The sequence below is a fragment of the Camelina sativa genome, chromosome 16 (assembly GCF_000633955.1).
Source record: "Camelina sativa cultivar DH55 chromosome 16, Cs, whole genome shotgun sequence".
Lineage (NCBI taxonomy): Eukaryota > Viridiplantae > Streptophyta > Magnoliopsida > Brassicales > Brassicaceae > Camelina > Camelina sativa.
Window position 1 is genome coordinate 22,168,885 of NC_025700.1, and position 12,873 is coordinate 22,181,757.

A 12,873-nucleotide genomic window follows, 5' to 3' on the forward strand; every position below is an offset into this window, starting at 1 on the left:
AAAAAAAAAAAAAAAGACAGTACTTTTAAGTAGTAAGCCTTTTTAATGTCAGCATCTGAAGCATCAGTTTTGACGTCTAGGATCTCGTAGTACTCATTCTCCTTCACCATACCTTTTTCTTCTAAAAAAATGTGAAACGAAACACAAATCAAGACCCCAAGTTTTTAAATTTCATCCCAATATCAAAATGTATGCGGAAATATGTTGTTTACGATTTTTATTTCCCCAATTTTCCTGTATTCATTCGAAAGGGAATAAATATCGATCTTCCAGATCTTATAAGAAAAAAAAAACCCAGAATTGGGGAAACAATTTTTTGAGTGGCGAGAGATCATATGAATCTAACTAGACATAAGAAAAAAAAAACATAGGAGAAAAAAAGGCAGAAACTTACTGATCGTGCAGAAATGTAAATGAGAGAGAGGGGACAATAATATCTCGATTCTAGTTGGCGGAATTGAGAAAGGTTTGGTCTTTTTATCTGACGAAGAGACGAGTAAGCAAAGGAATACTAATGATCTGTGTAACCTTGTGGACAGAGTTTACGGTTTTGGTCTTTTTTTTTATATTCGAAACGTGTGACCGTGTACACACACATCTCTCTCGATAAATAATGCACACGTGTCCGAGGATCCTCCGACTGAACCGCGTTCGAGGATAATTTTGAAAAAGATAAATAAATAAATGAGTCCATGGAGAGTCGAACCCCGGCCTCTAAAGATTCGAAACCACTACGCTGTGAGTCAATCTTAGAGGAATCTGTTTAATACGAAAGCACTTACAATTGTTTGCCCGCACCTGCCTGAAGCGAGGGTCTACCGAATGTAAACTTGATTTTATTGTTGATTTAATTCTTAGATTTTATAAAGAAATTTGGATTTCTGGTTTTAAACTTATATAATATTGTCAATGAAAACTGATTTATTTTACAATTGTATTTAAACTTCAATAATGATGCTTAACTTGTTGAATCATGTTTGATTAATTAATCTGATTTTCTATAATTTTCTAGGCCTAACATTTTATCCACCTAAATCTTACAAGCTTTTTATTTAGAATTTGATTGATAACAGCTTTACAAAGCTTTACAAATATTCAGTTTTAATATTTACCAATCATAAAAACTTTACTAAAAACTTTACCAAAAACTTTACTCTCAACTTTTTTCTACAGCTTTTATATGCAGTTTTTTTACTACAATTTTGCACTATTCCCGAAAAGCTTACAACTTTTTGTATAGCTTTCTATACGTTACAAATCAGACTCTTAACTTTTGCATTGATATTTTAATTAACAATTCGTGTTTAACTTAATTAAAGAACTTAAAAATATATTTTGTGAGTCTATAAACTACGTGGATTTGATCCCTAAATACTACAATGATCTCTTATTTAAAAGAGTAGTTCTAGGGTAAATTTGAGCATATTAGACCGAATACGCTTATGAATACAATACTTCGGCTTGACAAGGTATATAAAAGGTTTAAACATATTATCTGCTCAAATGGTTAGAAAATAAAAGTGATAGAGAGCCATCGCACAATTATAATTAAGGATGTATGTTTGGTCGCCATATGCAGTGATGGAAACAAGAATGGAGTAGCCAGTTTCTTGAACGCCCCTTCTATACTCGGATGGACCCGATGAGCTTCATAACCCAAGAGAATCAAAGAGTCATTACTATACATATTTTTTTTTTAATTATTATCCGAACTTTAGATGCATTGTGTCTTGTGTGGTTACTTAATTTTATTGATTAAAATTAAATACATTTGGTGTGTTGTTGGAATTGTAATAGCAATGATTGAGTAAAAATTCAACCAGAACGTACTAACCAATCATCACTCAACTGATCATTGTTGGATCGACGAAGTCTAATCCGAAAGTCAATATTTCTTGCTGTTATTCAATTAATGAACCTTCTCTATTTTCTATTATTATTAATTTATTTTTGTATTAAAATTCAGTTCTCTGTAGATGATGATCTTTCTAGTTTCTAGAAAGTATATACAGTGTTATTATTGTCAAAGTATACAAATATATAGTATAAAAAATTAATTAATATTCCAACTAGAATTGGGAAGGTCTAACGACCGTTGACCACCCTTCCTTTAATTGCTCCGTATTTATTTGAAGAAATAATCTATCCTCCTTCGCTACTCGCCACGTGTTGTGTGGGTCCACGATACGGGCAGTTATGGGAAATTTACTTTTGCCCCCCCTTTACTTTGTGAAAATTTCACATTTCATTCCCAACTTCTTCTAATTGTCAAAGCTAACAAAACCCATGCCTCATATCAAAATATTAAAATCATACAAGTTAAACAAATATATATATATATATATATATATATATATATATATTCAATATTAGTATCTTCTAACAGTATGTTATTGCATTCTAATTTATTTTAGCTTTACACTCTCAAAAGGTATTCTTTTCGAATAATAAAAATATTATTTAAAACTTAAATTTACTAATTATATTACATTATTAACACACATTGTTTGTATCTATGTTGCATGGAAACTCTTTTCGAGGTCCGTTTCCCGTTTTCGAAACGTTTCGGAAACTGAAACTCGTGGAAACTGGGAAACAAGGCACATAAACAAGATTCCTCAAAATTTCTGTTTGGAAACACGATGGAAACTCCATTTCCGCTTTGGAAACACGACGGAAACTTCTTTTTTAATTTGAAACTTAATAAATAAATATTTTAAAAATATAAAACTTCATTATAGATATAAATATATAATATTATTAGTGTTTTAATTCAACTATTTAATATTTATATTTGAAGTTTTATTGTTTGAAGCTTTTTGATATGGTTTTTATGTTTGGTGTTTTATTATATATATATATATAGATATAAATATATAATCTATATATATATATATGTATATGTACATACGTTTTTAAAACGTTTCCATTTCCTAATTTTTGAAAAAACCGTTTCTCGTTTCCGAAACGTTTCGTTTCCGCGTATCTGTTTCTGTTTCCATGCAATCTAGGTTTTGTATCAATCCATATTTAACATAGCGATCTAGTCGAAGTGGACGACACACTCTTCCGAAATAATATTTGCACCAATGTTGAAAGAAAACAAATCTAAATAAAAATTGGAAATATCTATAAAATGATCCAAATTAAGTGGGGTCATAATGTAAAAGAATATTTCATTCTCTACTTCTCTTTGGTCGTCTCTTTTTTTTCTAACAAAAATAAAACCCATTAAATACTAATATTTTTTGTTTTGTTGGCGGAATTATCAATTGTTTTTTTTTTCTTTTTTTCGTCAAAAAAAATTATATTGATAATAAATTATAATCTTTACAAAGAGTATGTGATAACCAGACAAAAGGATGAAAACATGCAGAATAAAAATTGTTTGTTGTGCATCCTAACCTTGCTAAGACATGAGTTGTATTATTACAAGTACTTGGAGTGTAATCAAATTGGATTTACTCAAAAAATTGTGATCAGTGTAATATATTCTAATAGACACCTTCTATTAAAGCTATATATACTGATTTGTTCAGCATCTTAGTTAATGTCTCCCAATCCTCTTCAAAGACAACATTTTTTATTCCCTGTATCCATGTTTGTTGCATCACTGTTAAGAGAGCTTTACTTTCAGCTTCCAGAGGTTTATCTTAGATATAAAATTGTATGATATTTTAGATATTCAAGTTTGGTTTGGGTTTATATTCTTCAGATATAAAAGTTTAAGATCAGTTTTTCTAGGACAGAGTTCAATTTAGTTTTGTTTTTTTTGACAACTTCAATTTAGTTTTGTTTTTTTTTAAATTAGTTTCAATTCGATTTTCCCAGATTATAAATATTTTGTCAATGCTTAAACTTAATATTCAATTATAATTTTTTTTACTTTTATGTCAAATGCAATATATCATATTATTAATTCAACATTTCATACCTTACCAAAAAAAAAATTCAACATTTCATAGATTTATACGAAAATATTATAGTATTTAAATACAGTTTGATGATATATAATTTGGAAATATCCGTCCGAGTTTTAATTTATTTTTGAAAAAACTAAAATCATGGCACGAAATATCACCGTCAGTTTTGGGGTTAGAATGCAAGACAAAAAAAAGTGTAGGGTTCACAAAGAAAAACGAATGTAACAGTTGGGTTATCATTAAATACAACCTTCTTCTATACTTATATACCAAAACAATACTATAATAATACGATTAAAAAAGAGGCATTTTAGGTAAGAAGAAGCTGAGAAAGTCCCATAGTGTTCGGTCCGAATTCAACTCCACTTTTCTCTCTCTCAATTTGTTTCTTTCTTTCTTTTTTCTCTCTCCTTCAATTTTTCTTTAGCGATTTTTCTGGGTTTCTTGTAATTGTGAGAAATAGATAGATTCTCAGGGAAAAAAGGGTTTTTTTTTTTTTTTTGCTTTTTCTTTTGCTGGTGCATTTGATTCGTGGATCAGCCATCCTTCTCGAAAGATTTTGGGGAAAGATCAAAAGAATCACTCGAGTTTTTTTAGTCGAAGAGCATGTCAGGTCCACTTGATCGATTTGCCAGACCATGTAAGAGATCTGATCTCTTTCTCTACAATTTTGTGTTTCTGGGCTAGCTTTTCTTTCTTTCTAGGGTTTACTTTAGCTTAAACTTCGAAATGAATGAACTTTGAGGTCTTTATATAATAATTGAGAATAGAAAAAAAAAATTGTGTCTTTTTGGCTTTTTCGTTTGTTCAGTTTAGGTTCTTGAGCTTAGATTTAACATAATTGCTTTAGATTCAAATAGTTCAGTAGATGATCTTATAAGGTCTCATCTCAAATCCAAAAACAGCTTTCACTACAGGTTTTGAGGGATTCTTAAGCAGTGATGAGAAAAAAGAAAGAAAGTCAGATTTTGAGAACTCTGAGGATGAGAGGAGAACTAGGATTGGTTCTTTGAAAAAGAAAGCCATCAATGCATCTACCAAGTTCAAGCATTCTCTTAAGAAGAAGAGCGGAAGAAGAAAGAGTGATGGTCGAGTGAGTTCTGTATCCATTGAGGATGTGAGAGATGTCGAGGAGCTACAAGCTGTTGATGCGTTCCGACAAGCGTTGTTAATGGACGAGTTGCTTCCGGATAGACACGACGACTATCACATGATGTTGAGGTTCTTGAAAGCGAGAAAATTCGATGTTGAGAAAGCAAAGCAAATGTGGGCTGATATGATTCAGTGGAGGAAAGAGTTTGGTACTGACACTATTATTCAGGTTTGTTAAATCTTTTTTGAACACTAAGATAGTGTTTGTTACTGTCAACCCTTGCTTTTTAAACGTTTCATTTGTCTCTATTATAGGATTTTGATTTCGAAGAGATTAATGAAGTTTTGAGACATTACCCACACGGTTATCACGGTGTTGACAAAGAAGGCAGACCTATTTACATTGAAAGACTAGGGAAAGTTGATCCTAACAGACTGATGCAAGTAACAAGCATGGATCGTTATGTAAGATATCATGTAAAAGAGTTTGAGAGGTGCTTTATGATCAAGTTTCCTTCCTGTACTATTGCTGCTAAGAGGCATATTGATTCCAGTACAACTATTCTAGATGTTCAGGGAGTGGTAAGTACTATTTTCTATGATTCTCCATTCCAGGGTGTTGTGGAATGGGTTTTTTCTCATGTACTTATATAATTTTTGTATTCAGGGATTGAAAAACTTTACCAAGTCTGCTCGAGAGCTTATCACACGATTGCAGAAGATCGATGGGGACAATTATCCTGAGGTATTAGTTAGTTGGAGCTTCTACTAATACTAGTTGATCTCCTCTGTGTGTCTGGGACATCAGGTATCAAATGCTAATCTTGGCTTTGTGCTATTTCGTGCAGACTCTACACCAAATGTTTATTATCAATGCAGGGCCTGGATTTAGGCTTCTCTGGAACACTGTGAAGAGCTTTCTAGACCCAAAAACATCTGCTAAAATTCATGTATGAGAGATTTAAGTTCTCTGGTTATATCTCTTTGAAAAGAAATATTTATTTTATATGGACTATTTTATTGTTGTGTAGGTCCTTGGATACAAGTATCTACCCAAATTGCTTGAAGTCATTGATGTCAAGTATGTGATCCTTGATCCTTTTTTTCCTGTTTGGTTTGTTATACCGAAAGCTGCATTGTTCGTTTGCTTATGTATAAATTGGTCTGCACATTTTTACAGTGAGTTGCCTGAGTTCTTGGGAGGTGCATGTACTTGCGCAGATCAAGGTGGTTGCATGCTTTCTGATAAGGGACCTTGGAAAAACCCTGAAATTGTTAAGGTCATTTAAAGGACCCATCTCTTTTCTTTTTAGGACTTTATATAAATCATCTATTAGGTTGAATTCTGAGAAAGTTGGTTATCTTGACATTATTTCAGATGGTTCTTCATGGGGGAGCACATCGAGCGAGGCAGGTGGTGAAAGTTTTGAACAGCGAGGGGAAGGTCATTGCTTATGCAAAACCGTCATATCCATGGGTATGTAGTTATTAAATCCTATAACTAGTCAATAACTTGTAACTTACCATATTGTGTCTAAACCTCTGGCTGTGTCATAAACACAGATAAAGGGAAGTGACACTTCCACTGCAGAGTCAGGATCTGACGCCGAAGATATCGGGTCTCCTAAGGCTATAAAGAGTTTCTCTCATCTCCGCTTGACACCTGTTCGTGAAGAGGTAAACTTATGTTTTTCCACCGTCTAGTTACATTCAGAGTCTGAACTGTGCAGATGTTTATCGTTTTTGCTCTCTTGAGACTTTGCAGGCAAAGATAGCTGGTGAAACAAGCTTGGCTGGTGGTAGTTTTCCGGGGTATGATGAGTATGTACCAATGGTTGACAAAGCTGTCGACGCAACCTGGAAGGTGAAACCCGCTATCCAAAGAGTGGCCTCAAAAGGTTAGTTACCTGTAATTTACTTTATGCACATTAGGCTCCGACTTTTATTAGGGTTTGATATAATAATATTGAGTATCAATTTCTTTTTCTATTAGGGTTATAAAAACAAAGCTTTTTTTTCTTTTCGTTTTCCTTGTGTGACGATCCTAATTCTATCAATCTGTTTCCTTCAGGGGCTTTAATGTCTCCCACCGTTCCAAACGATCCTGAAGGCATTCGAGCTAGAGGTATAGTCATGTTCACGGCAATCTTGATGGCGGTTTTCACTTTCTTCCGCACAGTATCTTACCGTGTGACCAAGACTCTTCCAGCGACTACTACTACTACTTCCCCACCAGGAACACAAGGAAACGCAATAGAACTTGGTAGTACTAATGGTGAAGGAGTACAAGAGGAGTTTCGTCCTCCTTCTCCTGTACCAGACATCACGGAAACCGATCTCCTGAACTCTGTGACTAAGAAACTGACGGAGCTTGAAGGTAAAATCGGAACTCTCCAATCAAAGCCGAATGAGATGCCATACGAGAAAGAAGAACTGTTGAACGCAGCAGTGTGCAGAGTAGACGCACTAGAAGCAGAGCTCATAGCTACTAAAAAGGCGCTTTACGAAGCTTTGATGAGACAAGAAGAGTTACTTGCTTACATTGATCGCCAAGAAGAAGCTCAATTCCAAAAGATGAAGAAGAAGAAGAAGAAACATCTCTTTTGCTTTTAATTAAGCACCATGCAGCATCACAATCTCTCTCTTCTTCTTCAGACCACGTTCTTAATTTGATGTTCTTCTTTAAGGTTAAAAAAAAAACAAAGAAACTCTTCTATCTGATTCTGATGTTAAAAGCTGTTAATACAGAGAGCTCTGTTTCCTTCTGTGATTATGAGCCACGCATTATAATTATGAATGTTTTATCTATTTTAATAGTCCTTTACTCCTTAAAACGTTAAAATCTGTAACCGTAAACTTGTTAATCAAAATCATATAAAGTATCGAACTTATTAATCAGGATTTTTATTTTTTATCCAGAATCTAGATACATGATATTGTGACCACATATCCCATATAGTGATTATCTCTTAACGCTTCTCTAAAGCTGCTGCTTCTTTTTTTTTGTTGTTCTAAGGATCAATCAATTTCACAATACTTTTTGTATGAAGAAAAAATGGAGATAACAATATCCCAATTGTGCTCTCCAGTTAAGTTTTCATCATCACTGTTCTGTTTAAATGGAGACAGTAAGAAGAGGAATCTAACTGGAGCTGTTTCAGTGAATTGCTTGAGAGAGATCAAACAGATCAGTAATGTTAGTTTCACTGCAAAGAAACCGAGAAGCCACGCGCTGGTGGTGAGAACAACACGCGCCTCCTCGGATGAGAATCAATCCCCAACTCCCAGTGCAGGAGGAGAACGGTGGCTTCTCCAACCAGTAGGTCAGATTGTTTCTTTAGTGTTATTAGTATAACTGAGCTTTCTCTTAAATCTTTTCTTTGAGTCTTTAAAGTATTTTGTTCTGAAAACTTAATAGGTGATGGAGACACAAGACACATTGGTTTCAAAGTAGCAATGCCTGCTCCTTTTGAGATCTCCTCTGTAAGAAAATAACAAACAGACCCATTAGCTATATCTTTGTTTTCAAGAGCTGATCATTAAAATGGGTTTTGAGCAGGGCCAAGTTACCATTGGACGTCTACCGGAAAAGGCTGACGTTGTGATTCCTGTGGCAACCGGTACTTCTCTGTTCTTGTTTGTAAACAAAGTGATATATATACGGATTTAATATGAATCAGCTTTGTATAGCTTTGGTTTCAGTTTAGGACTAAGTTTGGTTTTGAGATTGTTTATTGCTTGGTTTCATTTACTTGGTCTTGGATGGATAAACTAAACACTCCTAGTATTATTCAGTGTCAGGAGTCCATGCGACAATCAATACAAATGAAGACAACCTTCTTGTGACAGATATGAACAGCACCAACGGTACATTCATAGAAGACAAACGTCTGATTCCTGGTGTTGCTGCTCCTGCTTTTCCCGGAACCCGAATCACCTTTGGTAACAATCAACCAATCTTTTCTTATACATTTTTTCATTTCTATGTGATGGATCCATCAATGAGATTAACTCTTTCTGTGTTGGTAGGTGACACAAATCTTGCGATTTTCCGTGTTTTCAAGCTCCAAGATAGTGAAGTATCCACCGAGAAACCAACCTCAGAGTAAACACAAAACCTGAAAATTGCTTATGTTTGCTTTGCAATTCCTAAGTTGGTTTACAACATTGTTGATTTGAGGGTATATATATATATATATATATATGAACAATAACTTTATATATAATTGTGCACTTTTATAACATAGATATTTTTGTTTTATTAGTAGTTACAATTAGGTGTGAAAGAAAGATTAGTGGTAAAAACATAAGCTTTCAGATTTTTCCAGAGACAAAACAACAAAACATTTACAGAAAGCATATCTCCACATTTTTTTTTATCATCTTTATATACTCTTCACAGATATATTTATATTTGTATGTATATAATAAATATGGATTTATATATTTCATGGGTTCTTCAAATTCTTGGGGCATCATCAAGTCTTTCAGAATCCAAAGAACTGAAAACAAAACCAAAGAAAAGTATAAATATAAGTAAACTCAAATTTGAATAGTACTCTTTGACGAAGAGTATGTTTTAATTGTGTAGGTTTGTTACCTTCTTCTTCTTTTTCCTCTTCTCGATATAAGCCATTATCTCATGTTGCGTAGCCATGGCTTCGTCCAGTGTCTGATATATTTAACCAAATGATCTCTTAAGTTATTTATGTTAAAAGAATTTTGAGATATGATCAATTATTTAGATAAATAAATAAGAAAGCTAGTTATGGAGGCTCTTGAACCGCACCTTTTTGGTCTGAGCCAACTGAAGCTCAAGCTCGTCGAGAACGACGCCGGCTGGTTGTCCAAAGACCTGCATTTCTCCTCCAGCTCAGCCATTCTCTTCACCATCGACATATACTCTTGGCTTGACACCATTGTAGTCTCTGCTTTCTCCCCTTCACCGCCGTAAATGGCCGCCTCAGTAAGCTTCCGTGGCATGTTCTTCGTTAGCCTCACCACTGTCATTAACCCCATCATCAGAGACATCACCCCGCCGAACAAATATCCTTCTCCTCCCCTCCTCTACGATGGCTTCACGGCAGAGTATATATCTTCGAAAGCGAAAACAGATATAGGTAAGTAGTGGTAAGTTTAGTTGAAGAGTGTAGCGGTATAGTAAAATAGCGGAAACACTTTTCAAAATATAACAGAATCATGTTTTCAAAACACGAATAAATGTTTAATTTAGAATCAATGTTTCTGTGTAGTGTACCTTCAGGTTCAGGAAAGTTTGACTTGTGGAGATTTGCAGGCCAAGTAGTAGCATTCACAGCTTTCTCAACAATTGGTATTAATTTCGCGTTCTCTACATCCAATTTGTTCTTCTGCATTATAGGATTTTTAAATCAGTTAAACACACAAAATTTGGAGAGAAAGAGAGAGCTAAAGAAGTAATCTTTTTAGACAATTGGAGAAACTCACAGCAACGGAATCACATTTCTTCAATGTTTCAAGCAAAAAAATAAGAGAAAGGTTAGATTTTATCTATGATTTTGAAATTCAAAGATCCAATATACTTAATGAGTTTTTTTTGTTTTTTACCATTGTTGTGTTCTCGTCCACTGAGATTGTCTTCTCTTCAATGTTAGCCAATGTCTTCCTTGGGCACTTACCTCCTCCGTTCTGAACCATCTGTATATAGTTTAAGATTCAGCTTCTCAGTCCATCGTTTCGTTAAACGGGGTTTCAAAGATTCTCTATGACTTTATAAAGTACCTTGAAGATGTCAGGGTCGTTCCATGGACCTTTGTCTGAACGCATGCACCCACCTTTGTCTGCGCAAGTGCAGTTACCACCCAAGAACTCTGGAAGTTCACTATGCACACAAAAAAAGAAAAGAATAGATAGTCTTTAGATAATGAATTTGTGGCTAAAATGCAGAGTTGTGGAGCTCTATTTCTCTCTTACTTGGAGTCGATAATCTCAAGCAGCTTGCTTTGGTATTTGTTGCCTAGAACCTGTACATGAGGGACATGAAACTTCCATAACAATTGACCTTAAAATTTTGGATCTTTGGAGTGGCACGATACGATAAAAAAGCTTACGTGAATCTTGGCGGTGGTCTTTGGGTCAAGGAAAGATTTCACAGTGCTCCACAGAAGCCTGAATCCAGAACCAGCGTTGATAATGAACATACGGTTCAATGTCTATATGATCCATAAAAACAACACAATTCAGTACTGTCTTGAATTGATAGTGATAACAAACTACGTCAGAATCATTAAGAAACATCATAGTAACCTCAGGGTAGTTATCACTATCGATTTTCTGGATACGTTGAAGAAGATCCCTTGCAGCCTTACTGAAGCTCTTCAACCCCTAGGAAACCAAATAAAAACAAAATCATGAACTCATTCTCTCTCTATTTTTCTTTGATTTATGAACCGAAAGAAATGTGGCAAGAGAGCATACCACGCCTTGCACATCCAAAATGGTGGTGCTCTGATCAATATGCTTCTTGGCAGCAATGGAACAAGCTGGTAATTTGATATTGAAAGTCTTCTCAAACTCCCTCACATGGTACTTGACATACCTATCGATGGTAGTGACTTGCATGAGCTTTGTGGCATCCACTTGGCCTAGCCTCTCAATGTAAACAGGCCTTCCGTCTTTGTCAACGCCATGGTAACCTTGAGGATAGTACTTGAGGACTTCATCAATTTCCTTGAAATCAAAGTCCTTTGAAAAAGAAGAAGAAGAAAGAATCAGACTTTAATTAAAAAGGAGAAGACAAAGAAAGGAGATGAATGATCTTTTTGTTCACCTCCATGATAGTGTCAACACCAAACTCTTTCCTCCAATGAATCATATCAGACCACATTTGCTTAGCTTTCTCGATATCAAACTTCCTAGCCCTGAGAAACCTAAGCATCATGTGATGGTCATCGTGTTTGGAAGGAAGAAGCTCGTCTAAGATAAGAGCCTGGCGGAAAGCGTCAACAGCCTGAAGCTCTTCAAGATCAATGTCGTCAACGATGGAGAGAGACATAACACGGCTGTTCCTTCGAGTTCTCTTGGTGAAAGAGTGTTTGAATTTGTTGGAGGCATTGATAGCTTTCTTCTTAAGGGAACAAAGCTTTGTCTTCTTTTCATCCTCTGAGCCCTCAGTATCTGCAAAACAAAACAAAACCTCAGAACCTTTGCGCTGAAAGATATATATCTCTCCTCCATAGAACAAAAGTTGCATCCCCTTTACCAAGCTTATTATTACGATCCATATGAGCAGACATGGTATCCGTCATGATTTTGAAGCTTTTCTCTGCGGTCACATAAAGCAAAAACACAAATCTAATATTAAATATTCTGTTCCTTGGGAAACAATCAATCAAAGAAAGAAGAACTCTCGTTTAGACATTTGATCAAACAGGTTCAATGCATTATACTAATCTGTAACAACATGGGACAAAAGAACAAAATCAAACCCACATATTTTGTTTTGGTTTGTAAGATGAAACAGATGATGATGAAAAAAATAATCAAGGAGGTTGGAAACAATCGGAAAAATCAAACATTTAGCGGATGAAGTTGGATAGAAACAAATGAGAAAGAAAATATATAAAAAAAAATGGGTTCTTCTTGTTGATTTTGTTACTTTACCTATTCAAGATCCAAAAAAAAGCTAAGGAAAGGAGAAAGAAGAGAGAAAGAGAGGTGTATATAGTCTCTCTCAATCTTTACCCTCCCCAAATAAAGGACGGCACCAGATTTAGAATGCGAAATCTCAGAGGAGAACCAAATCTAGCAAGAGAGAGAGAGTTTTAGCTTAATCCAATAAAAGGGTTTCTGAAAAAGGTTTGACCTTTTTATTATTATG

General features: G+C 34.7%; 3 protein-coding genes and 1 pseudogene across 4 annotated transcripts in view; 2 read left to right on the top strand and 2 right to left on the bottom strand.

The window, feature by feature from the left end:
- The window catches only part of LOC104751806 (chaperone protein dnaJ 10), a 2,698-nt gene extending 2,153 nt beyond the window's left edge, over nucleotides 1–545 (bottom strand). For both annotated transcript variants that reach the window (XM_010473844.2, XM_010473845.2), the window contains exons 1-2: nucleotides 395–545; nucleotides 24–121 (exon numbers count right to left, since the gene is read on the bottom strand). In XM_010473844.2, coding sequence (XP_010472146.1) covers nucleotides 24–110 — 87 coding nt within the window. In that variant the 5' untranslated portion in view covers nucleotides 111–121; nucleotides 395–545. The remainder of the gene's footprint in view (nucleotides 1–23; nucleotides 122–394) is intronic.
- LOC104751807 (phosphatidylinositol/phosphatidylcholine transfer protein SFH8) lies at nucleotides 4,223–7,829 on the top strand. Its single transcript, XM_010473846.2, has 11 exons — nucleotides 4,223–4,563; nucleotides 4,829–5,244; nucleotides 5,331–5,597; nucleotides 5,683–5,760; nucleotides 5,864–5,965; nucleotides 6,047–6,096; nucleotides 6,196–6,295; nucleotides 6,394–6,492; nucleotides 6,579–6,692; nucleotides 6,781–6,913; nucleotides 7,087–7,829. Exons 1-11 carry the CDS (start codon nucleotides 4,530–4,532, stop codon nucleotides 7,626–7,628), a joined length of 1,935 nt encoding a protein of 644 aa, XP_010472148.1. The 5' UTR covers nucleotides 4,223–4,529; the 3' UTR covers nucleotides 7,629–7,829.
- Nucleotides 7,963–9,241, top strand: LOC104751808. Its single transcript, XM_010473847.2, has 5 exons — nucleotides 7,963–8,338; nucleotides 8,434–8,498; nucleotides 8,575–8,635; nucleotides 8,811–8,957; nucleotides 9,045–9,241. Exons 1-5 carry the CDS (start codon nucleotides 8,071–8,073, stop codon nucleotides 9,122–9,124), a joined length of 621 nt encoding a protein of 206 aa, XP_010472149.1. The 5' UTR covers nucleotides 7,963–8,070; the 3' UTR covers nucleotides 9,125–9,241.
- LOC104751811 lies at nucleotides 9,297–12,867 on the bottom strand (annotated as a pseudogene).